The 26,698-nt window shown below is 42.1% G+C and overlaps 1 protein-coding gene across 3 annotated transcripts in view; it reads right to left on the minus strand.

The window, feature by feature from the left end:
- Positions 1-26,698, minus strand: part of KLF7 (Kruppel like factor 7) — a 91,938-nt gene that overhangs the window by 34,888 nt on the left and 30,352 nt on the right. Inside the window, exon 2 of one of the 3 annotated variants that reach the window (XM_045480955.1) lies at positions 12,892-13,522. In XM_045480955.1, coding sequence (XP_045336911.1) covers positions 12,892-13,522 — 631 coding nt within the window. Of the gene's footprint in view, positions 1-12,888; positions 13,523-26,698 lie in introns of all 3 variants that reach the window. The other 2 variants (XM_045480956.1, XM_045480954.1) reach the window with 2 other exon arrangements.

Consider the following 26,698-nt stretch of genomic DNA (forward strand, 5'->3'; position numbering starts at 1 on the left):
GAGCGTCTCGCGGAGGTGGAGAGAGTTCTCTCATGTTATAAGGAAGGGCGGGGGGGGGGAGGGGGGGGACCAGCACATCTAAGTCCTGACAGAAATAATAAATCATACAATATTTATACTTAGTCAATTTTTTAAAGGTCATAAAAGGGAACCAAGACCTGGGGCGTAGTCTTAAGAGGATGAGGAAATACTTTGCAAGTGGTGAAGAGTAACACAAAGAGAAGAAAAGGATAGCTGAGGTTGCACTGGGCCAGGGTTTCTCAACCTTGGCACCGCGGACCTTCAGGGGGCGATGATTCTTTGTTGCGGGCCGTCCTACACACTACAGGATGCTTAGCAGCATCCCTGACCTCCCTTTACCAGATGCCAGGAGCAACACCCCCCCTTCCAAGATGGACGACCAAAAATGTCTCCAGACATGGTCAAACGTCCCCTGAGGGGCAAAATCAGTCCAAGTTGAGAATCACCGCATTAGTCAACTAATGACCTCACATTTGGGAGAACGGCTGGGCTAAAAGCTTTGCTCTCATGTATAATGGCCTCTTTAGCCATTGAGAGCAGGCCCCAGAACCACCACCCCCCCCCCCCCGCCCGCCCGCCTTGCCTTCAACAGTCACGACTTTCCCGTTCCTGCTGGAACCTCATTAGCCTCACAAGTTCTTGAAGGGTCAGGGAAGGCCCGCTGGAGTGGATCAGCACCTGTGGTGAGCAGGCGGCCATGTGACGTGAGCACAGAGCATGCAGCTGAAGGGCTGAGGACTGCCTCCAGCTCTTCTCCAGCACGGGGCTGCTATCTGCCCCCTAAAAGGGGCACTTCTTTTCGGATTCCCACACAGGCAGAATATGGGTTAGCAGCAGCCCTGCTGGGCAGCCCCGCCCCCTCAGATTCCTCTTTGCTGGGTTTGTCGACTGATTTACCTCATATAAGGAGCAGGAGTACCGCATGCAGATGAGAATGAGCAAAGCAGGTGACTGAGGAGAATGGAAAGGTTGAAGCAGTGAGGTTGAGGACTACCTCCTTTCCTCAACCCCCAAAGCGTGCCTGCATGCCCCCGACTGCTTTCATCCAAACAATAAAGATTGCCCACCCACAAGAGCATGAAGACAGGAAGCTCAGAATTGGGAACTGGTGTTCACTCGGGGCTGAGACTACCCATGACTATGCCAGTTTTCGAAACCCCCTGTTTCACAGATCTTACCAGAGCCCGAGTGTAGACATGTAACTGTACCTAATGGACGGGTGAAGGAACGGTGGAAAAGACAGACACCAGGCCATCTGTGGACGGTTCACTCCAGATCCTGCTTTGGTTGACTAGGGACGATCCGTCATACACATGGAAAGTTGTTATTCTGACGATCTCCCTCAACAAAGACTAAACACTCAAGCAGTCAAAACCGCTCCCTCCCGAAGTCAGAATATAAAACCTGTCGAGCGATGAAGGAATGTTCCGACATCTGATGACTCCCCATAACCAAACGGCCAAGTCCTTCCATGGGGAAATACTCCTGAGTGATTAACAACCGGTCCTTTGAACAGAAAGGGCAGGAATAATATTTTGCCCGCTCTGTAGTTATCCTCTGATGATAAGGTTTTCTTTTGCAGTTTGAATGCTACTAATGGTTAGCGGGTTTAAGGCCTATGGAACATTATAATATTCTCTCCGTCATCCTAGACTAGTTTGAGGTCTCCCACCTATTTTTAAGGATACTTTAAGCAGAAAAGATTCCACAGAGCCTGATCTGGTCTTATAAGTGGCTTGTTGCTTTGAATAGAACTTCTCCTTTTTCACTTTCGAGAGGGAGTGGTACATCTCATTAGTATGGAGAACCAGTGTCCGCTATTCACGTCGAATAAGAGTTGCCTTTGCTAACTATTTCTGAGCACGGTCACACAACGGTGGGCCGAGTCTTCTCGCTAAAACAGCTCCTTTCTAGAGCAATGAAGCTGCCTCTTCGAGGGGCCTCAATTTGCATACACCTTCTCAACCATTTACAGTGGAACCCCCTTGGAACATCACTTCACTTCTGAAGAACCTTCGTCCCCATACTTCCAAGGAGGATTTCGTTAATGAGGAAATGGAAACCTCTACTTCAATAGGAGATGCAACTATATGGAAAGCGATTAGACTTTTTTGTACATCACAGAACCAATTTTAGGTTTCTCTCGCACCCCATTTGTTCATTTGCTATAAGGAACGAAAATAAGGTGTGCGAAACATGCATTCCTTCTGTGGAAAGCAATGTCCCACCAAAAAGCATTTGAGACCTTCGCTATGCTTATCAGAGGAATGAAATCCATAACGTAAAGTCATGTGTCTAGAAGTCTCCTTTTACTCCTTAATGAATAAAACAGTTGGGAAAATCCGATGATTGCCTTTAGTCCATTTTATTTCTTACTTTATACTCTGTAGGATACCAAGAAGAACGGCTACAAAAGACTCTGGTCCATTTAAGAGATAAAGAGCCACTACCTTTAAGATGTTAAAGATCCTGCTTTGTTATTAAGTTAGTGATTTTAACGTTCGTGCAAATGCTCTTAGTGCCCATATCAAGTATAAATGTGTAATAATTTGCCAGTTCTTTCTAAAGAAGACCAAATCCACCATTTAAGTAGTCGTCGTCAAATGTCTTATTTCTTTCAAGTTCTAATCAAAAGGTATGCAGAGAAAAGAAAGACTCCAAGATTCGAATCTATTTTCACAGCTAAAGGATCTAGTTGAGAAAGCAGGATGAGGGGACGCAGGTGCCAGACATTGTGTAGAATTTGCACTTATGCTCCATTAATTGCCAGCATATCTTCCTTTTCCTTTTTCCTCCCCTCCCCCCCCCCCCTTAAATCCCTTTGGAGAACAGCAGAGCAGCAGGCCCAGACTGGTACCCAGCAGCAACACCAGGAGCAGAAGTAGCCAATTAGCCTCCAGAATACAAAGAGGGGGGAAAAAAAATGATGCAGTTACCTAGCAACCAGAAAGAGCAGAAACAGCTGTGTAGCAGGCCCAGGCTGGTACCCAAGCAGAAACAGGATAGCCAATTAGCACACTGTATTTAATGCTGATGTGGTTTCCTAGTAACAGGCTGTACAAGTCTGTCTGTTGCGTTTTCTCCCTCCCTTCCTCACATTTTCCTCAATCATGCACAGTATTACTATTTGCCCTAATTACTGTTTCTCCACTGCTTCGAGCGGCCATTATTTTGTCCCCAGAGAAATTGGAAGAACTCAGGAAAAAATCTTCTGTAATGACAGTATTTAGTTTCAAATTTAGATTAGCTGTAAGCCTTGAGACACCAAACAACAACAACAACAAAGAATGAAAAAAAAAAAAAGCCAGCAAATCGCCTTCTGCCTAAATTTGTAAGTAGCCTATGGTACCTTTTCTATATGCTAATATTTACATGTGGGTGAAGCAAAAAATATTTAATAATGCATAATGTCATTTTGCCATACGCCACACTTCCGAATAGGCTGAATCCTCTGTGTACTTGAATTTACTCATATTGATTTTCTGACACTCTCTCCTGAACACCAGGAACGTAAGATGTCTTATTACCTATATCAGAGAAGGGAGATGTATCTTTTGTTTTCTTTTTAAAATACCAATACTAAGTTTCAACAAGCTCGTGACCAATGGAGAATTCAGTATGAACAATCATTATTTCCTTTCTACAAGAGAACTCGAGTGTGGGTAAAGAGTGTGCGTTCCCCACGGCAAGGAGATACAGACACCGTAAGTTCCTAATCCCTGTAATGAATTCCAGTAACGTGACATTAACCACGTGAACACGCAAAATGAAGACCGAAAACGTTTAAAAATGACTGCTGCACAGCTATCCTCTGCTACTCCTACTGCATCGTGCTGCCCTCGGATACTAGAATATGTACCAGTCAAGCTTCTTCTTGGGTTCTATTCATCAGGGCATAGATTATATAATTTTACATTTTTTAGGGCATCCATTAGATGCCTAGAACCTTCCTCACTTAACAGTGCCTTCGCTTTTGGAACAATTTATAGTCCTTTTTACAAAATTTCCCTGATATGAAAATAGCAAGGGCTCCAAAGGAAGACATTATATACCATAACACACTGAACTGGGTGACACTAATCTACCATGACGGGAAAGTTTTTTCTCAACTGAAGATGGTTTCTGGCTTCCTTCCCTAAAACAAAAGGATTGATTGCTTTTATCAACTTTAGCTTAACCTAGTGAAACAGTTGAGACTGTTCTGTCCCAACAAAGTTGGGATTTTGAACAATTGTATTGTTTGCCTGAAAACGGTATGTGTAATACTGTTTTATTTTACTGAACTCCCTAAGTTAAGTGTCAATTATGGTAATGAATAGAGAAAGGATACATTCTCAAGGCAGAAACAACAAAAGAAGCCTAACTCTATGTTTTATGATACTGGATGAGTGGTTTGCAATAGAAAATGGGTTTTAAATTATAAATGCATTTTATTTTGCAAACAAAATAAAAGGGGTCTAACCTGAATGCAGGTAACTTTTGAAGGGAAGAAGGCAAAAGACTCAGGGTCTAAAAAAAAGGGGCGGGGGCAGTCTGCCAATTAGGCCTAGTTCAGGGGGTCCAATCCCAGGTCAGTCCCTAACTCTCCACCTCAATAAGCACAGATGGTGAAGGAGAAAGAAAGGTGAACAGAAATATGGGACAAACCATGAAAAGCTTATTCTCACTGCAGACACTCTTAAATAATTTAAGTGGGTTGACCTCCATTATATAAGCTAGTCAGATTCCAACATTGGCTACCAAACATAGAGACACTGCAGGAATGAGGAATAACTCTTGTCATTGGTTGGCCAAATAACTAGCACATTAAAAAGTCACTAACTTTTGATTACCTTGAACAATCTTGCTTCTACTAACATGTAGCTCGATAACTGTCATGTCAATAGGACTTTTACAAACGGTTGAAAAGAAGTTACTTTTAGAAAATGTAGAACATCCAGGAGCAGAAGACGGAAGGTGGAAAATACTGTCCCAGCTTCCAAAACGCCCCCATCTTGTCTCCCTGCTTGCTTGAAGATTCCTGAAATTCCACTAACTGCCTCCCGTAATCGAAGATTAGAAAAATAATAACAAGAAGAAATGTCATTCTGACGTAAAGAAGGGTAATAAAGGAAGGCTTCAAAGGCAGGAAGTGACTCAGTGCAAGAAAGCATCGGGTGTAAGGTTCTTAGGTGGGGCCTGAAGAAGGAACTGAGATTTTAGGCAACAGGTTTGCCCACGGCCATCCAGTTCACCTCCATCAGGGTGGGGACAGACAGAAATCACCTGGCTGGAAAGAGCCAGACTCTCACCATTAATACCTGAGTCACCTAGCAGAGCTCTCAGTCCCACTGCACGTATGCCCAGCATAGGCTCGGTCCCCAGAGAGTTCCATTTGCTTACCAGAACTAACTTCCTTACACGAGAAGTTTGTTTTCTCTTGACCCATTTTCAAGGTCTCCACCATAATTTCTACTAAATTCAAGCCAGGTATCTTTCAAAGAAAGACAATCATTTTACAAATACATTTTCATCTATCCTTATATTCTAACTTTTTAAAAAAAGGCATTCCAAAGTTTAAAAAAAAAGTTTTGTTTTGCTTTTTTTATTACACACTACCTTCTTCAACTCCTTTTTTTTTTTTTTTTGGTCTGATTCAAACAGATTCACTCCATTTTTGTTTTAACTTCAGAAGACATAAGACATTAAGTATTGTCTACCCCCAGCTAATTCTTATACTATCACTTAGCCTGTACTCTTTACAAAGCTTCATTTAATCTCCTCAAACCTCCCAATGTAATACGTATAGGACACCCACACTCCTCACAGTCATTAACATTCTTATTATAATACAAACAGCTCTGTACATTATCTATTTATTAAACAGAACAGTTACTTTTTTTGAAGTTCACATTTGGCCTTCCCAGTGTCATTCCTTCATTTGCACAGACTTCTCATGACCTTCTTTTTCTCTTCTCTGTCAAACAGAGCTGGCCCAACCTTTAAGTCTGAGAATTTATAAAATTCTATTACTTCCACTGCCTTTTCTGAAATGAGATTCCTCTTTTCTCTTCCCTCATTCCTACCTCCCACCCCCAATCCATGCCATCTTCTCTTCTGAGATCAGGTTCCAAATATAGTGACCTTGTAAAACCACATTTCAGGCTTTTGCATCAAAAGGCAAAGTCCTCAGGGCTGGGGGAAGGAACAGAGTCTAGTATAATGGGTGTTCAAGAAATATCGTTTCTGATGAAATACTTATTAGTTTCATACTTTTTTCTTTTCCTTCCATTCTTGTTTTAACACGCTTATTTACTTTGCGACTACCAATTATCCACTCAAAGGACATCCGGAATAGGCATCCCGTGAAGCCTACATTTATTACCATATTAAAACAATAAAATAAACGTGCTTGCTGTGTATATGCCGAGGTTTGTGCCATTTCAGCCAGTATATGTTTACCTAAATTTATCTTCATAAATGTTAACAGCCAGCATATTGCTAAATTACCATGTGGTGAAGCTCTAAGAATTTCTTGAATCATAAAATTCTCCCATCAATTGTTTTCCATCATCTCATTCACACCCGTTCTTTTCAAACACTTTCTCTTAAGCTCTTGAATATGCTAAACCCAAACTATCACACCCTCCTATTAAACTCTCTCCACCTTGTGAACTGAACAGTTAACCCTTATTCCAGTTTCCATCCCATAATAGGGGTTTAATGAGTTTCTGCCTCAACACATGGATAAACTTCATTAGCAGCCATGTGTCTCAGCATATTAAAGGCCCTTTAATGTCTTAAAATTGCCCTATTTCAGTTGCTATTGTATAAATTCAAAGAATTCTTATCTATGGGGCTGAGGAGGTTGAAAGTGGTCGATGGGCCCCCTACAGTTCCAGACTGAGGTATTTAATTTTATCCTGCTGATACGCCTGACCTTGAATTAGGGCTTCTATTTATACAAATGGGTGTATTATCACATTGGCATCATTTGAAACGATGAACAGCATTAATAAACACCCTGTTCAAAAAGAGAAAAGCGACTTTTTCTGAATCATGCTCGCTACTTCTGACCTCTGATAGGCAACCCCTACTCTCATGCCATGCTATGTCTCCCTTTGCACTCTTTCTTGGAAGGGCTGCCCCCAGCACTGCTTACTCAGTGGCACAGAGCCCGACATCTCTGGGCACTTACTACCCCATTTGAGGAATGACTGATAGAACAAACAAAGTGACTAAGAGGATGAGCCATTAAATAGCACGTAAGCCCAAGGGACAGGAGGCCTGGGTCAAGTTTTAATTCTGCCAATGACAGGTCATAGAACCCGGGCTGGGGCATTTTTACACTGTTGGTGCTCAGTTTCCCCCAACACGTGATAATGCTTGCCTGATTTCATAGGGATAGAGTATTAACATTTGTCATTTTAATGAGTGCATTGGGACTGTTAGAAGAAGTCTCTCTTTAATCCTAAGGTAAAAAAAAAAAAAAAAAGGTTTAATAGTAATGACCATAATAATAGTAACTATAACAGTAACAATAATGGGCCTAGAAACGGAAGACCATTCTTTTGTAATTTCCTTGTTCTGGTACTTAGTCACTTGATGAGGCAATATGTTTAAGGACCCTCCCAACTTTATTCTATTTAGAAGACAGTGAAAGTAGTTTTCATTGTCAATTTGTATTTAAACTATGTCTCTCATTTCCTCTTAATAATGAGTTATTAAGAAAAAATATCTACTTGATTTCTTTTCCTCTTGTTAGCATAGAAGTTAAGAGCTCAGATTTGAGCAATACTGTTTGGTTTGAATCCTGGCCTAACCACCTAGGAGCTGTGTGACATTGGGCAAGTTACCTGACCTCTCTGGGCCTCATTCCCTCTATATTATAAGAATAGCACCTATGTCATTAGATTAATACGAGGACTAAAAGGATTAAATTTGTGAAACACTTAGAACAATGCCTAGGATGTAACACCCGCTTTATCTTTGTTGAATAAACAAAATAAATCATATTTCAAACTTTGAAGAACTTTCATTATATAAATTAAGCACTCTTATTCGCCTGTTAAACACAACGCTTGTCTTTTCGCTTATAATATTTTTAGCTGCCTTTTCATTTGAAAACAAACTATTTCCCCAGACCCAAGTTAAGCTTAGAAATGGTGCCACCCCGTGATTCAGTGAGACCTGTCCCAAAGCAGACATAAACAGTTAAGTAAATTGCACACTTGTGTTATCTTTCCGCCTAAAAAGAACCCCTTTACGTTCTTTGGCACAAAATCCAGAATGTCCTTATCAACACCCGTTGATTAGTCTACAGCAACCCCCGTCCATAGAAAGAATCCTCCAAGTAGAACATGTGAGAACATGGCCTTCTTTTTTACCCTCCTCTGTGACCAGCAATCAAAGATTTCATTCCTGGCCTTTGTCCTGACTTTGTCAACATGACTCACTCTGCATAGTGTACGTGAATCTCCATATTAGAAAATTTTATTTGAATTTCCATATTAGGCAAGTCTGATCAATTAACACAAAGTGCCATTTCAATCCCAGGCTTTTTTTTTTTTTCTTCTTCTTCTTCTCAGAAGTGACCAAGAAGAAACGTGGAAAACAATTCTTTCTCTTTTTGCATAGAAACTACGAACGTTTTAACAAACTGACTTGTGCGGAACATGCGCATAATAAAGTGATTTTTTCAACTGACAGTGAAGATTTCCTTTGCATCAAAATATAAGGACAATTTAGCTGACTCCAAGAAAATGAACAAAACTATGATCATGATAATTGAATTATTGAGCAAGAAAAATCCGTTACACAAAGACCAGAAGACAGAGTGGGAGAGAAAGGTCTGTAATGGTTGGCTGCTAAAGGACATTTTTACGCACATGCCAGCACTAAATGCTCTTCACGATGAATAAACCATATGTCCATTTTTATATGCTTCCTTTCACTAAGATCCTGAGACTTCACAATATTCCCTTTGTCCCAGTCCCTGCCTTGTCTTCCCCCTCCCTCGGTTCCCCCATCCCTAACTTCACCTCCTTGGGCAAACAATATTTGTGCCCTAGCTACCAACTTGAACATCTGCTACCTTAAAAAAAAAAAAAAATCACCTCATTGCCTAACATGCTCCAGGGCAAAAAGTTTGAAGGATTCAGCATCCTCAAAAGAACAGCCACAGAAGGGGGGCTGGGGGGGAAGGGGGGCGGGGAGGCATATCTTTTCCAGCTCAGTAAATTCTATCTATATAAAGATTAAATGAATAACATTTTAAAAATTCTTCAGTGCAAGCAAATCCATGTTACCAACAATGTATTGTCTTTCTTATGCATACAGGGAGACCCACACGTTTTATTTTATTTCATTTTTCCAACTGTGTCTCCTCTTCAACATATTACCGTATAGAAGAGATACAGCATATACAGAACTCTAGAGAAAAGGAGGCCAATGGTTTCCCCTCTTTTTTACCAATTGTTTTCTCATCTTCTTTTTTTTTTTTTTTTCTGTCCCCAAACACTTACCCATCTGAAAGATTAAGAAATGTTTCCACTGGATTAAAGTGAGCCCTGTGTTAAAAGAGCTTGCCCGAATCCAACCAGAGCCCATTTCTTTTAAACTCCATTTCAACATTGGGTCGGCAGTTCTGCCCTTTCACTCGCTTATATCGGCGACTCCTCCAACCAGAATTCCCATCGCCATATACCTTTGCCCTCAAGCTTGTGCTAGTCCATTGCTTTTATATGTTTGCACTTAATTTGATTCCATCCTTCATGCTTTTTTCATTATTCTTAGTTCATCCACACCACATAAATTATCACCTTTGTGTTCCGTTTCCCATGTGCCCCATTCACACCAATTCCAAATAAATACTTCTGATTCTCATCCATTTGATCCAAATTAATTCACACTCTCTCTCCCCATCCTCCACCTCCACCTCCCCTCCTATTTCTCTTGTGGCACCTACTTTTCCTTCCATGCTTATCTAGGAGGGAGGTTTTACAGGCAAAAGGCTTCCGGAGGATGCAAGGTGATTGCTTTCTGCATTGTCTTTGGAAAGCCGAGCTCTAAGGTGCTTCCACCTTCAATGAGCCGACGGCTGCACATCCAGATGCACTTTCCTCAACTGGTGTCCACGAGCACCGTCACCCCCCGCACAGAGTGACGAAAAAAGGCTTCTTGCTTTTCGATGGTATTTAACTTTGGCAACGGCCTTATTTCCAGTATACATAGAGCTGTTTTTTTCACACGATCATCACTAATCAATGGCAACAGCAATCCTACTAACTACAACCAACTCCACTACCATCTTTCATGAGCTCTCACGGCCTGCCAAGTCTTTTACATACGTTTATTCATTGAACCTTCAAAACAATCCAGAACGTAGACAAAATTATCCCTGTACTTTACAGACGGCGACACTGAGACTTAACCAGGTCACAGATCTAAGAAGCAGAGGAGCCAGAATTCAGACCGAAGGGCACCAAACCACAAAGCCCCGCTCTTAACCACTCTGCAGTACTGCCTTTCAGTAATGCATGGTGCCTCCTTGGATAAATCCCCCGCGGAGAGGAGTCTTTCCACTAAAGTCCACCCTACGGCAAGTGGTTGCAGGTGCTGGGGAATATAATGAGCTCCACCTTGGTAATCGTTCCGAGTAGACGATGCCCAAAAAACAAAGCACCGAATAAGGGATCACTCCTAAGAGGTCTCCTTCTGACACGTCCGTTGGGCAAAGGGGATAGGAAAAAGGAGGAAATGCTCTGGACTCCCCCTTGGAAAAAAGAATCCTGCTTCCCCAGAGCCTTCCGGCCTCCATACTAGGCAGGATGTAGCCCGTCTCAAAGTCAATAATTCAACAATGTGTCCATACTCATGAATTCCACGCCCCCAGCGAAGCTCAGCATTCTTGCCTCATCCTGCTTTCTCGGGTTTCCTGGGGAGAACAGGAAGTGAGTCACCAATGAAAGCCCGGGAGCACTGCAATGTCTTGCCATTACTTTCCTCATTGACTTGAGAAGAAAGAAATATAAATAATGATGACCTTCAGGACACTCTCGGGGAGGGAAAGAAAGCTGACTCTCGCAGGGGATGTTAGCCTTGGTGTCTGTGGAGTGGACAACTCAGACCCAAACCCTCACGGGGAACCCTAAGTGGGCCTGAGCTGTGGGGTTCAAGAGTCACGTTAGGAGACGGTCCCATGAACCGAGCAGGAGCTACATAGGCAGTTGAGTGCAGAACTGGAGGAGTACGTGCCTCAGTCCTGTATAGCAAGGAAGCAATGGATTCTCATGCTCCCATGGGAATGGTTTTGAGGTTCAAAATGGTGATTTCTTGGGGCGCCTGGGTGGCGCAGTCGGTTAAGCGTCCGACTTCAGCCAGGTCACGATCTCGCGGTCCGGGAGTTCGAGCCCCGCGTCAGGCTCTGGGCTGATGGCTCAGAACCTGGAGCCTGTTTCCGGTTCTGTGTCTCCCTCTCTCTCTGCCCCTCCCCCGTTCATGCTCTGTCTCTCTCTGTCCCAAAAATAAATAAACGTTGAAAAAAAAAATTTAATAAAAAAAAAAAACAAAACAAAATGGTGATTTCTTCTGGACATGTATGCTGCATCTTACTTCAGGGAAGTACTCCTGTCCTGCACAAAGGCATTTCACGCCCCCCCACCACAGCGCACCGGAGCCGCAAGGGGCCTTAGGCCAGTCTGCGTGACAGACGTGGCAAACGGGGCCCGGTGAGGTAAAGGGACACTCTCAAGGTCACAGAGCTAGTTGGTGGCAGGGTTAGAACCAGAACTAGCTAGTTCGTTTTTCTGATTTTCCAGCCAATGAACTTTTCACTGCACACGTCCTTGGTGGCACAGACCAAAACCCGCCGCAGAGCACCAGGAAGATGAGCTATGAGACCAAAAAGAACTCCTGCCAGCCGCTTCTCCTGGCTCAAATCCAGTCACGCATTTCTCTCTGGCTGCACTCTCACTCTGCTGCTTCTGCTTCTGGAGCTCTTCCCTACTCAGTTGCAACGTACAAGCAGTATGCACAACCACACAGGCGATACAGCCGGGACTCATTTAAAAGCCACCAATGACAGTAATTGCTCCTAGGATGCTAACGCCAAGAAGAAACACCATCCCTAAGCCTGCGTCTCAAAGCACACGACGAAGACCAGGTGTCAAGGAAAATGCCAATCTCACTCTTTTCTCTATAAACCCCGCTCTTCCAAATTATCCCATTGCTCCAAAGATCACTACGATTCCTGGGAATCACGCAGAGAGTCCTGAGAAAAATATACAGTCCCCGCCGGTCCCCGCCCTCCCCTACCACACACATAGCAATGTAATCACTTTAGCAACTTCTCGGTAACAAGCTCATTAAAAAGCAATTCTGCCATCTCCCCATAAAGCACGCGCCAGAGAACAATGCAAAAGAGGAGATGCCAATTAATTATAGAATGATCACATCTAATGAACTCTGAAACCCTCCTGCTGTTGGTGACTTTGACGAAAAATCAGGGACGCCCCGACTACCTTGCGTCACTGTGAATTCTTTCAAATGGGCCTCCTCAGATTCCACGGTTGATCAAGGCTGCAGAACTACACTCCTGAAACACCGACGAGTGTCGGGAGGTGACAAGTGCCCGGACGGCCGGAGCCCCCCCATTGGGGCATCCTTGGAACCGCCTGGTTCCACGCCGGGGTTGGCACGGCCAGCCCGGGGCCTCTGCGGGGGCTCAAGGTCACGCGTGCGTCCCTCGGCTGCCCCGCCCCCGGCCCTCGGGCCTGGCTCCCACCCCCCCGAGGCAGCACGAGGCCGCTCCTCGGAGCCCCGACGCCCTTCCCACCGCGAGGCTAGAGGAGGAGGAAGAAGAAACCACGTGCGGCCAACTTGTACCACTACCTGTGTGAGTCCTCTGGTGGGCCTTTAGGTGGGAGCTTTTTGTATAAACTTTCCGGCACCCGTTAAACTGACAGCGGTGAACCCTCTTCTTGTTTTCGGGGCACGCCTCGGCCCCCACCCCTCCTTGCTCGCTGTCGCTCTGTCCGCTCTTAACTGTCCCCGCTGCCGCCACGGCCGCCGCCGCCGTCGCCACCCCTCCCACCTTTACTGAGCCGAGCGCAGCCTTCTTGGCCACCAGTTTCAACGTCACCGTGCCATCCACGGCTGAGAGAGTCTGTGAGGTTTTGACCAGATGGCGGCTGAGCTCAGGGGACGAGGGGGGCGTTAATGAGGTCACTGCGTTGAGCTGGGCCTGGTTGACGGCCGTGTAGCTGTCGAGAGAAGAGCTGGTTGGCTGGAGGCTGAGGCAGGTCTCAGAGAGCAACTTGTCCCGAGAGAGCAGAATGTCCACCGCCGAGCTCTTCTCGCAGATGGTGGCTTCCACGGGGAGCAGCAGCGGGTCCAAGCGCCGGAAGCTCTCCTCAATGCACGGGGGAGGAGAAGCATGGAGGAAACAGTCCAAGTCCTCACCGAAGGTCTCCGAGATCCTCCTGGGCTCCGTCTGTAGGTAGCGTTCCAATTCAAGGCATGTCTGCAGGGGGGAAGGCGGGAGGGAGAGAAACAGCCATCAGAGGCAAAGAACACCATGAGGCCACATGTTGACAGGCAGAGCAGGGAGACACAGAGAATGGTTTTGAGGCCGGAGTCTGAAATTCTCTTGGTGGAAGGTCTGACCTTGTTATTTACTCCCTGAAAGCTTCTGAAGGGTTCCTAAGGGCCACATCATGTGAGTTTAATGAAGGGGAGCTAGAGGCCCAGAAGGGCTGTCTCGCCCCGTCGGGATCCCCGAGAATATTCGGGGTTCAAGTCATCTCCTGCCCTACAACCCAAGTCGGCAGGTGAGATGCTCCAAGCAGCCCCAGGAGTTCCCGCGTAAGCAAGAGGCAAATAGAATCACACAAAGTTTTTCATACCAAAACAAGACTTCCCGTACTCCACGTTCATTTTTCAAATAGACGGGGGCAAGTCACAAAAAGAAGTCAATTTTCCAACCTGCCCTGAAGAACAAACCATACCCACCCAAACTAAGAGGTGACCTCGGCCACGATGAGCCAACAGCAAGCTCTGCCTCGGATTCCCTAGCTGGCAGGAACAGACACTGTTCTCAAGAATGCCTCTCACAGAATCTTTGACATATAAGACAAAACTCCCATTGTCTACAGCAAGTTATTCAAAATACGATTGCTACCTATTTTGTGGCAAGAAGCATGAGTCCCATTACAATGGTTTAGTATCTCTGACTATGTGATAAGAATAGGTTCAAACACAGCTATATGACTTGCTAAAAGATAGGACCCAATAGATTGCAACGTAAACCTTTCACCTGGTAAAGAAATAGAGCAAACTGAAGAGTTCAGAGTTGCAACAAATCTTCACCCACGGTGCCCCTCGGACTTTGTAAGGTGGTGGAAATGCTGTTGTGGCAACAGTGTGGATATTTAAGTTTGTACTAGAAAGCTCTCCTCACTTACAAATCCCACTTTTCCAGAATCTTGTGTAAAACGATGGCACTAACTTGCACCATCAGCTCAATTTGCTCTGGTTTCTGGGCTCCAACAAAGAAACACTGATGACCAATTTAAAATGAGACTAGCTCCTAATTTACTGCCTCCGTAGAGCATCTTCGATTTCAACCAATGTTCAGAATCTAGGCTTTTATTCTGTGAAGAATAGATTTTCATGATATGCCTCATTGTGCTGTATATGTTAAGGATTTTATTTTGGTGACATTTCAAAAGGTTGTTTTTGTTTTTGTCTTTGTTTTTCTCTTATCCCATTTATTCTCCCACATATTTGTAATAGAGATGCACTATCAGTGGGGTTTACCTTTCCCCGGATATAGAATCATAGAACCATGGAGTTTCAGAGCTCTTTGTCTGGATTTTATATAGACTGTGCTTTTTTACCATGTGCATATGTCAGCATTTTAACCTGTTTTTCTTAGACGGCATGCAATAGCCATCTAAGATGCCTATTCTCACTCTTGCTCACTATTCTGACAAGGTTCTAGCTGCATTTGCACTAGGCTTAGTACTTAACCTCTAAATCAGAATCCATTGATGGTCACTGCTTTTGGTATATTCTCTGCCAGCCTGCCCTTCAGGGCTTCCAGTCCCCATCTGTATCCTCATGACATCTCCTGCCCGACTTCTCCTCCTTGCTTGTCTCACTCCACTCCTCCTCTCTGAATAACCCAAGCTCTACCTGTGAAGTTTTCTTTCCTATTTGCCAAAGTATCTAATACCATCGTATAAACTTTAAACTTCAAAATCTTTGAATCACTACTTATGGTCTCTCACTGGTTATACATTTATTTGTCTTGTGTCTTCTGTTTATTTTTTGTTAGTGTTTTTTATTGCGGTATAATTGACCTATAACATTGTATCATTTTCAGGTGTATAACATAATGATTCAATACTTGTATACACTGCAAAATGATCACCACAGTAAGTCTGATTACCAAAAAGATTGGTTTTTAATCAGCCTTATGGTAAAACTCTGCATTAGCGAATAAGACAAAATAAGATTTTTAACTATGAATTAACTTTGGCTTTCACTGTTGACGTTTAATAGTATAAACTAATGAACGAGTCTAATCTTCATTCAACACTCATGTCACAAGTTTTCACTCAACTACTGTGTTCACAGCAAGGTACAAGGCTTTCTGTGTGTTGGAAGCAGATATTAATAGATCCATGCGAGGTAGGTGCGGAATAAGAAATTACAAGCTAAAAATGACATGAATTTACAAAGCAAAGTGATACCAAATAACATAAAGTATATTGATGAGTTCTTAGGGGATGAGTGGACAATGAATTCTACATTCTATGATATAATGGTATTAATCAAGAAAAGCTTGTGGGAAAAGTAAGTTTTGATTCTGTTTTACTTACTGATTAAATAATAGCTCTGGTTGAGTAGCTTCCCATCACTTCATATTTGAAACCAACACTGCCACCTTGTCAGGTCTAGAAATCTGCATTATCTTCAGTTGCCCCTTTTCTGAATTCCAGGTCTCAAAAATTTCTTTTCCCTTTTTCCATCTCATTGCTAGAAATTGCCATTTATCTCTCTCCAATAATGAAACCCTCAGGCTTAGCTCCAGTGAATTCACTTCTGAATCTTACTCCTAAAACCTCCCTTTAAGCTCCTTTTCTCTTTTAAAACCCTCACCTACCAAGCACAGTGCCTGGCACCCAGCAGGTATATAATATCTATCAAACAAGGACAAAATCAACTTTATACTCTTACTTTGATTATTCTATCTCCTCCACTCCACAGAAGTCATCTCCTGACACCCTATCCTGGACCATGCTGAGGCCAGCAATCTTAGAAATGAACACTAATACATGTCTTCTGGAACGTAACTGTAATGCTTCTTCAGCTTTGCCCAAAACTGATGAACCAGATCTTTGAGACACAGGTATGTTCTGGGTAAAAATCAGCTGAATCATGGATGATAAGTTGTCCTCGAGGCAGTTTTTTTGCTTCACACACAAAGATTATTTCACAACATAGTCACCTCTGTCTTTTGATAGAGATGTCTTTAAATGTCTTTCGAAGATTTGAAAGCCACTAAGAAATTGTTGTGATCGTTAGGAAGCTCAGATCTCTTCATATTCAGAGTTGTGGGCAACTGAGAGATTCTAAACACATTTACATACTTTTCTGGGAAGTTAAAAAAAAATAATCTACCCAGTATGCCCTAGTTTAAATCCCAGGGGCACACAGGTCACACTAACGATCTAAAGATAGAGATACATCTACTAAAATGTGGGAAATGCTGGACCACTTAAGAGCAGCTATCATTTGCAACCCTAATGCAGGGCATTCTTATTCCATCTGAGAATCGGAGAAGCAGGAGTACCCATCAGGATGTGCTGGATAACCCTATGAAATCATTTTGTAATGGTTTTTGTCTTGAGAAATCCACTTCTTATAATATTCTACTTAGAGAGAAGAGAAGATTTTGTTAATCAGAAACTCATCAGAAGTGCTGGGAAATAAAATGTCAAGAATGAGAATTTTAATGTTAGATTATTTATAAGCCAAAGAGAAAGTTTATCTCCAATGTTTTTCTTTAATGATTACAAGGACTCCCTTAAGAAATGACTCTGATGTTTAATTGGAATTTACTCATAGATGTTAATACATATATACAGAGAGAGAGGTTTATATAGAAGTAAACATGTATATGTGTGGGGGGGTTTACAACATATTTCCTAGCTCTGTCTATAGGAAGAGTCTACAAGCAAAGACACCTTGGTAGCAGTGAGCGCACCTACTATACAGATCTTGGTTTCTAAATATCATCATCCAATAAAGGGAACCAGGGCATATTGGAGAAAACAGTTGATTCAAAGTGTGGGGCAAAGTAAATAAAAGATGAGCCTAGACTATCTTGTGGTACTGGAAGGTAAGGAAGTGTTCATAAAGTGGTAGAGATATGTCAGAAAGACTCAGGAGCCAACTTGAAGGAGCTCTCAGTGGCCAGATCTGGACAATATGAGCACTAGCAATGAATAGTGATAATGTATTTTTAACACATGGAATAAAATTAATATCTATGAATCCATAGTGATAGAAATAAATAGTCGAATCAATAAACAAATGGAAAGGGTTAGCTTCTCCTTCTAATAAAACTATAATTAATAAACATAGAAGTGATGATGGAAATAGAAAATCACCATTAAGCAAACAAAAAAGTAATAATGACTACAGGCAAGAATCACCAAAGGATGCTAAAATTAGTACATGAAACTATAATGAGAAGCAAGATATTTGCCAGTCTCAAAGTATCCCCCCCCCAAAAAGGTGGATATATTTTGACTACATAAACAAAAATAATAATTTAACAGTAGGGAAGCCTGGCATGCACCACTTTAAATATACGATCAAAGTCAGCAGCACCAGTAATAAAACACAATCATATTTTGTACCCTGGTATGACAGGCTGCAAAGGGCACAAAATTATTCTATTCCATTCCTGCCCAAAATATATAACCTCGGTGTAATCATGAGAAAACATCAGAACAACCCAAACAGAGGGCCATGCTACCAAATAACTGGCTAGTATTCTTTAAACCATATCAAGATCAGGGGTGCCTGGGTGGCTCAGTCAGTTAAGCATCTGACTCTTGGTTTCTGCTCTGATCATGGTCTCATGGTTTTGTGAGTTTGAGCCCCCATCAGGCTCTGCACTGACAATGCAGAGCCTGCTTGGGATTCTCTTTCTCCCTCTCTCTCGGCCCCTCCCCCACTTGCACTGTCTTTGTCTCTCTCAAAATAAATAAATAAAAACTTTAAAAAATATATCAAGATCATGAAGAAAAAAGGAGACTGAGAAGCTGTCCCTGATGAGGGGACTAAGAAGATATGATAACTAAATGCAATGGATTTTGGATAGGAAAAAGACATGGATGGGAAAAATCATTTAATTCAAATAAAGTAAACAGGTTAGTTAATTGCACTGTATCAATGTTAATTTCCTGGTTCTGATCATTGTACTATGGTCATGAAACATTAGGGGAAGCTGGGCAAATGTATACAGGAACTCATGCACAATTTTTGCAACTTTTCTGTAAGTTCAAATAATTTCAAAAGAGAAAGAGAGAAAAAAAAAGAAATGACCATTAGCAAACTAGGAGTGTCTCCGGATTGCAAATTTGGATGTAAAGTTCAAATATTTGCTTATCTACCAGAACCAGAGATTTACTCTGTCCCAATGACACTGTAGCTAGCAAACCCCAACTCTGAGACAGCAGATGTCAATTGAATTACATAAATTATGCCTTTCCAATACTTCATGTGGGAGATATGAGACTTCCCTCAACCTGACCTAACAATACAACCTAAGACTTGAGCCGCTGGATCAACTTCCACTCCCTCAAAAATCCATTACAGTCAGCAACGGGAAGGAAATGTACCCAAGTACCAAGTGATTTTCTTATTATTTATGAGGTCCAAATGAGCTTTGTGAAGACACTCCAACATCTCAACTTCAAAATGTGTGGTTTCTTCTCCTAGTTTCATAAGATCAACTGAAATTGGTTTTGAAGTCATCTTAAAATTTGATCATCCTGAAATCTTTTTTAATACTCTCTCCATTTTGTTCATAGTACTTACTGAAACATGCTTATTAAAAGTGATAACCCAAGCCTTAGTTTAAAAAGAAAAAAAATTCAAACCTATTACTGCCATGCCTACAACTTCTGTGACAGGTTCTGGAGGCAGAAATTGACAGAGAACAGAATAACCCAAGTCTTGTAGCACAAATTAAGTTCCCCCAAATCTCCCAATGTTGGCAAGAGGTAGTTACTTTAATGGGATCAAGAAATATGTAAGAAACCTGGCCATATATGGGCATGAGGATGCCAAGGTTACCAAATGGTTTTCATTAAACCTGTCCTTCTCTCATCATAAATTATATGAAATTTGTCATTCAGGATTGCAAACATCTCCAGTCACTTTTGCCATTTCCCCTACAACCCTCCCCTAAAGATTCTCGTTACCTATTTTTCCACTCTTTACTTTCCCTCGTATTCATATGCTTGATATAATCTTTCAACTTCCCTCCCACTAATCATTCTTTCATTCAAAGTTCAACATAGTCTATCTTCTTCAGGAACCTTGGTCTAGAAAAAAAAAATGGAGTTAAGAAAATATGCTGACTGCCAAGTGTTGAAATACACACCTCCTCAATCCTGGACAAATAAACAGTATCTCCAAAATGAATCTTTGAGTCCATAGACTGATGGTATGCCTGGTTTATTAAGATCATAATCTCCTTGTGATTTTAGTTTGCATTTTCCTAATGACTAGTGATGTTGAGCATCTTTTCATGTACCTGTTCACCTATTAAGGTCCTCGGCTCATTTTTAAACTGGATTATTTGTTTTCACGCTATTGAGTTGTACGAGTTCTTCATATATTTTGGGTATTAACTCCTTGAGTACAAGGTTTGCAAGTATTTTTCCCCCACTCCACAGGTTTTCTTTTTACTTTATGGATGATTTCTTTTGCTGTGCAGGAGGCTTTTAGTTTGAGGTAGTCCCACTTCTTCATTTTTTATTTCGTTGCTTCTGCTTTAGGTGTCATATCCAAAAAATCATTACCAAAGCCCACGTCAAAGAGCTTTATTCCTATGCTTCCTTCTCGAATGTTTTCTTTACACCCATGCCAGCATGACATGGGTGCAAAGGAAAGGGAACCCTTGTACACTGTCGGTGGATCATAAATTGGTGCAGCCACTATAAAAAACCAGTATGGAGGAGCCTAAAAAAAATTAAAAATAGAACTACCATATGATCCAGCAATTCCACTTCTGGGACTATATCCAAGGGAAACAAAAGCACTAAGTCAAAAAGATATCTGCACCCCCGTGTTGATAGCAGCATTATTTATAATAGCTGAGATAAGGAAACAACCTAAGTGTCCATTACTGGATGAATGGATAAAGGAGTTGTAGAGTATATATACAATGGAATATTATTCAGCCGTTAAAAAACAAGGAAATACGGGGCGCCTGTGTGGCTCAGTTGGTCAGGTGTCTGACTCTTAGTTTGGTTCAGGATATGATCTCATGGTATGTGCTAACGAGTCGTGTGTTAGACTCTGGGCTGACAACACAGAGCCTGCTTGGGATTCTCTCTCTCTCTCTCTCTCTCTCTCTCTCAAAATAAATAGGTAAACATTAACTAAAAACAAGGAAATCCTACCATTTGTGGCAAATGGGTGGCCCTTGCAAAAATTATGCTAAGTGAAATAAGTCAGACAGAGAAAGAAATATGCTGTATGATCTCATATATGGAATCTGAAAACAAACAAAACAACAACAAAACTCATAGAAAAAGAGATCAGACTTGTGGTTACTGAAGGCAGAGGGTCGGGGGAGAGGATATTAGAAAAGGTGGTCAAAAGGTATATGAGATATATAAGAACTAGAGATGTAATGTAAAACATGATGACTACAGCTGACGCTGCTGTGTGATATACAGAAAAGTTTTTAAGAGAGTAAATCCTAAGTGTTCTCATCACAAGTGTTCTCCTTCTCATTTCTTTCTTTTTATTGTATCTATATGAGAAGATGGATAATGGGTGAACCTACTGTGGTAATAATATATGTAGGTCAAACCATCATGCTGTGCACCTTGAACTTACACAGTAATGCACGTCAATTATTTCTCAATAAGAAAGAAAATTTAATAAATTAATTTTTAAAAATTACAATCTTCTTAAAAGCAATGATCATATTCCTTAAGTTACATGAGTACTCAAACAATAACAGTAATATTTCAGAAATAAACTTCTCCCTTATTATCTCAGGTGGCAAAGATATCTAAGTGTTCGAAGTGGTGTAAAGTTGTAAGAGTTAGAACTTTCTAAAATAATGAGCTACAATCTCCTTACAACCCCCATCCATAACCACCACCATCACTACATCCATAGTCAATTGGGCACACTCTAGTCCAGTCTCCTCAATGTCATCCCTTTACAAACCAAGTGTTTAGAACATAAAAAGTTCTTGTTTTAATTTCTGTGTCTTTTAATGTGAACATAAGATAAAGCCATTGGTCCAATATTTTTGCCATCACTCATTACTGTGTCCTTATGATTAATTATTTGGAGTCTTTGTATCCATGAATACTCAAGTTGGTGAATCAAACACAAGCTAGAAAAGAAAAGAAATCGCATTTTGTGAATTATTTTTTTCTGGAATACTATAGAGTCAATTAAATAAAATGCCACCTACGACTACCTATGTTTATAATTAATTGTCAGTCATTTGTGGTCCCTTTAGCCAGCTACCCTGAATCCCAATCATTCTACCTATTTCATTCACCTAAAAGATCCAAGAGTTAAAAGGGCAAAGAGATCAAGCAAACTGGGGAAAGAATATAGATGCAAAAATATAAGGATATATCGTTTTCTATTTCATGGAAACTTGCAAAGTCATGTTCTTCTGAGATCAGACCTGGACCTGATGATGATGATATTGATGATGATGATGATGATGGTGATGGTGATGATATTAACGGTGACGATGCTTCTAGCAAGGAAGAGGTGAACTCTGTTCCCAGAAAGAATGCTCACCCAGGTAATTGCACATGCAAGTAACTGCATCCGGCTACCCATGGGAGCCCCTTCCGATATTTATTATGTGTGCTTTTGTCACGTGCTATTAACCATGGTACCACCATCCCCAAAGAGCGTGAAGTGCAGAAACAGGGAGATGAATCCCTTACCTTTCTCCTGGGATTGTCCCAAAGCTTAATTACTTTTTTGCACTTTAACATCTTCACACACATCCCAGAATGGAAATAAAAGTGACACAAGATAAGCCAGTGATAGTGGGGTAATTTGAGCTTCTTTTTAAAAATTATCTTCTAAAATACTCTTTTTTTTCCTAATTCCTTCCTAGATATACTTTATACTTTATGTATACTTTATACTTTTAATATTTTATACTTTTTAGCAAAATCTGTATTCCTCTGACTCCTGAAACCAACTCTGTAGGACTGCAAAGCTTGATATGCATGGGAATTTTGTGATTTTTTTTCCCTTTAAAGGATGATATGATGCAATGGTTCTGACATGTTTCAAGTTTTTTAAAATTAAGTCAGAGTTGAAAGATGGGAAAGGAAGTGGACAGCACTGTCAGAGAGTTCTGGTACCATTTTTCTTAGGAGTAAGTGGAGAGATAAGAAGCACCATGATTATGATTAATAAGTTCATTTAAGCCCACTGGAGAACCTCAGACACCAAGTAGTTGGACTTTATTGCACATCTTCCTGGGTTTCAACATTTTAAAGCGGGTTTGAGGAGGAGAATGTAATAATAAGTTTCACCCATGGTAGAGAGAGACTGTGTATGAGCCAGTGACAAGAATCAACCACATAAGACCCAAAAACTGATTCCTTTTAAACAAATATTCACTCTTTGTTGACTTTCATTGCCAGGAAATATTAAGGTGGAAGGCTAGGAGAGAATGATTTTGTCTAGAAAATAAAGGTAAGTAAATATATAGTACAAGTAAAAATCTCCTCCTGAATTTTTTAGCTATTAGGCTAAAAAAAAACCAACTGCCCCAAAGCCACATCAATAGCACACCCCAGAGGTGCAACAGCATTACACATCACTGTCAGAACTGCTGAATTCCACGAAACAACCATGGGACTACAATGTCAGATCGCATTCCTTCCCTCTGTTTCTAACATCAACTGGTTGCTGGAGATGAAACCAAATTAAGTATTTCCCTCTGGTAATGTGTAAATTCTGACAGACAATGCAGTGAAAATTAATTGAATTCTAAACCAACATGAAAGTTAGGAAATGTGTCCCAAAACTTCTTCAGCATCTCTCCTCTCCCAAACTATTTTCCACATACAGGGCCGCCTGGGTGGCTCAGTCGGTGAAGCGGCTGACTCTTGATTTCAGCTCAGGTCATGATCTCATCGTTCATGAGTTCTAGCCCCACATCGGGCTCCACACTGACAGTGTAGAGCTTGCTTCAGAATCTGTCTCTCCCTCTCTCTCTGCCCCACTTGCGCTCTCTCTCTCTCTCTCTCTCTCAAACTAAATAACCCAAAAAAAAAATTATTTCAAACATACAAAGAAAGTATTTGTTTGTATATTCTTCCTTGGGGAGGTGGGGGAGGAAAGAGAGAAGATTAAAGGCCTGGGGAGAGGGTGCTGTCTTTGAAATAGGCCGCCTCCAATACCCCTTTCATCTTCCAAGGATTCCTTAGTTGCAGCGCATAAAAGAAATCCCCAAAACAACTCAAAGCCAAATTAAATGTTAAGGTGAGTTGTAAAACCACATAACCTGCGCAGAGCGGGGGCCCAGGTCTTACGCTCCTTGAAGGAAGGCACTGGAGTCCCCCACACCTCCAACAACTTGGAAAAGGACTCCCTCCTTCAGAATGTCTATGATCCTCAGAAATAAGTGTCCACAAGGCACAGGATGGCCCATGCCCTGAAAAGGCTTCCTACCTTGGTTCAGAGTTGTTTCTCCAGATGTCACCTGTTTCAACATACTGATCCAAAGTCCGTCACACTGGCCTCTACCCACAATTGCTGCACCTACCCTCCACCGGCCCTTAAGAAGAGTCACTCGCTATTACTCGGCTGCTGGGCTAGAACTAAATTCAAACTCATGAGTGGTCAAGAGACACCATGGCTCACGTACAGCTGGATCCCGTGAGATGTGTGGATATGCTACCAAACCAAGCCCGTACTCAGTTCGACATACACGGGAGGAAACCCCGTGTGTTCATTTATAGCTTGAAAACAAGTTTCATTAGACGCCCCTGCCTTGGTCATTACACTTTCATGGACGAAATGAAATTCGTGCTTTAACAGTCAATGAAGAATCATCCTACACTGGGCCAAAGATCTAGATTTGGGCTGACAGTGAGGTTTAAGAAAGAAGAAAAATGCAGAGGAGGCACTCCTAAAGGAAAAACCCATCACTGTACAGAAGAGTGCCAGCCAGGCCTTGCTCAGGAAGGGAGGCCCACTATCCCCACCGCTGATGACAGCCCAAGGCCTTGGGAGAAGGCTTCCCCTCTGAGGAGTGATGGCTTCCCAAGAACAACAATGGCCCTGACAGTTTTTCAGCTTCACCATTAATTTTCCATAAAGAGCAGTTTTCTCGATGAGCGCTTGTGTCAGGCAGGGCCTGATGCTTCAGAAACCTGTAATTATTCTTGGCTCCCCACCCCCCACAGCCTCTGCACCTGTGTCAGTTCAAGGCACCAGCTGGCCGTGTCTTGCCTCCTGCCTCTTAAGGGGGTGGGGTGGAGGGGTAGGGGAGCCTTCATTGAAAACCCAAACTCACATTACTTGCCTCTTCTTCCAAAACACAAAAACAAACAAAAAAAAAATTTTAACTCACCAATCTCATCCCTTCCCCCAACGGGTCTTGCCAAAGGAAACAAATAAACATTAATTGGCTAGAGAGCCTTCATTCAAACCAAAATTACTGAAAAACACAGTAACAGGGAAAGGTCTGACAAGGGGTTATTAATCCTGTTTTACAACCCACTCTTACCCAACCCCCGCCCGCTCCCGTTAACTTTGCACTCACATGCACACACCCTCCCCAAACTCCCGGGGCCCCTTTGCACTGAGTGGCCAAGATGGGAACATGCCGAACCCATTACATCATCTCCCCTGCCTCTCCCAAATCACTCACACAGGCTGACTCAGGCTACTGGGATTTTTTTGTTTTAAAGCAAACTCATTTCATTGACTCCCTTCTGGAACACTGCTTTATCCTTTTCATTTGGATTAATTAAATATACCTTACCCCTAATCCCCCTTGAAAATCCATGTATGAGTGTTTCTTTTACCCAAAAAGCACAGTTGCACACATGTACAATGTACAGAAACATGAATGTGTACACACATTCTCTCTCTCTCTCTCTCTCTCTCTCTCTCTCTCTCACACACACACACACACACACACACACACACACACACAAAGCCTGAATCCCAAAAACAACAGGTTCAAATCCCCTAGGGCCCCTTATGGCAGATGCGATTTAGTGGCTGGTGATCATGGAGGATATTTTCAAATCCTCCATTTTCAAATGGAGTTTTCAGGAACTTCCATCGTGGAATGACCTGGGAGCACTAGGAGGGGTATTTACTGTACTCCTCCGATGGTGTAAAATGGCAGCCAAAAATATAACAAAAACAAGCCCTAAGTCACTTTTCCTGACATGGATGGTTGTACATTTACTTAAGTTGAGGTACACAGAATCAACTCCCCAAAATATTTAAGGTGACTGCATATATGTGCCGCTGTACTGCCCACCCCAGTTAAGGAAATAGACAGCCCTGTGCACATTGAGGGGCAGAAGACAAGGGATTAAGAATATTGGCCCTGGAGCTAGACTGCCTGGGTCAAAAATTAGGTTAAACTACTTACTGGCCTGCATCATTGTTGGGCAAGTTACTTAACCCCTCTGTGCCTCAGTTTCCTCATCTGTAAAATAGCTAACAGTAGCAACCACCACACAGGAGTATGTGAAAGTCCCAATCACTTGACATATGTCAAGTGCTTAGAACAGGGCCTGAAACATACACTATGTATGTTGTAGCTATTCTCTGACTAGTGTTATTTTCACTACACTTCCAAGAAGATGGTAAATATAAACAAATATAACAATGGCAAAAAAAGGGAAAATAAAAAACACCAAATAATTATCAAAGTAAAATAAACCTGTGGCGTATAAAAGGTTAAGCAAAGCAGGGGACTCTAGCTGGGCAACTTGCCTCCCTGGGGGCTCAGTTTTCTCTCCTACCAAGTGAATGGGTTGGACTTAGAAGGAACCTACCATACTTGTCTGGAGTTCTATGATGCTGTGAAATCATAGTGGAAGGGTAGAGGGTGAAACGTGAGAATGGCTCCTTCAGAGCAGGTTCGAAGGAACTGACGCATGGCTCTGCTGCCCCCCGGGGGGGGGGGGGGTGAGAGGAAGGAGGTTGGAGACTCTGGAAGAAAATGGTCCTTGGACCCTGTTCTGCAAAGGATGCTGTGAAACTAATTCTCTGGTTCACCATGGATATCAGCCTCACATCTAAATGTAAACTTCACTAGAATGGAGGCTCCTCAAAGACACCTGGAGCAGTCCCTGAATCATCATGGCCTGTCTCGAGCATTTGTCAGATGAATGAATGAATGAATGAATGAATGAAGCAA

The sequence above is a fragment of the Leopardus geoffroyi genome, chromosome C1 (genome assembly GCF_018350155.1).
Source record: "Leopardus geoffroyi isolate Oge1 chromosome C1, O.geoffroyi_Oge1_pat1.0, whole genome shotgun sequence".
Classification (NCBI taxonomy): domain Eukaryota; kingdom Metazoa; phylum Chordata; class Mammalia; order Carnivora; family Felidae; genus Leopardus; species Leopardus geoffroyi.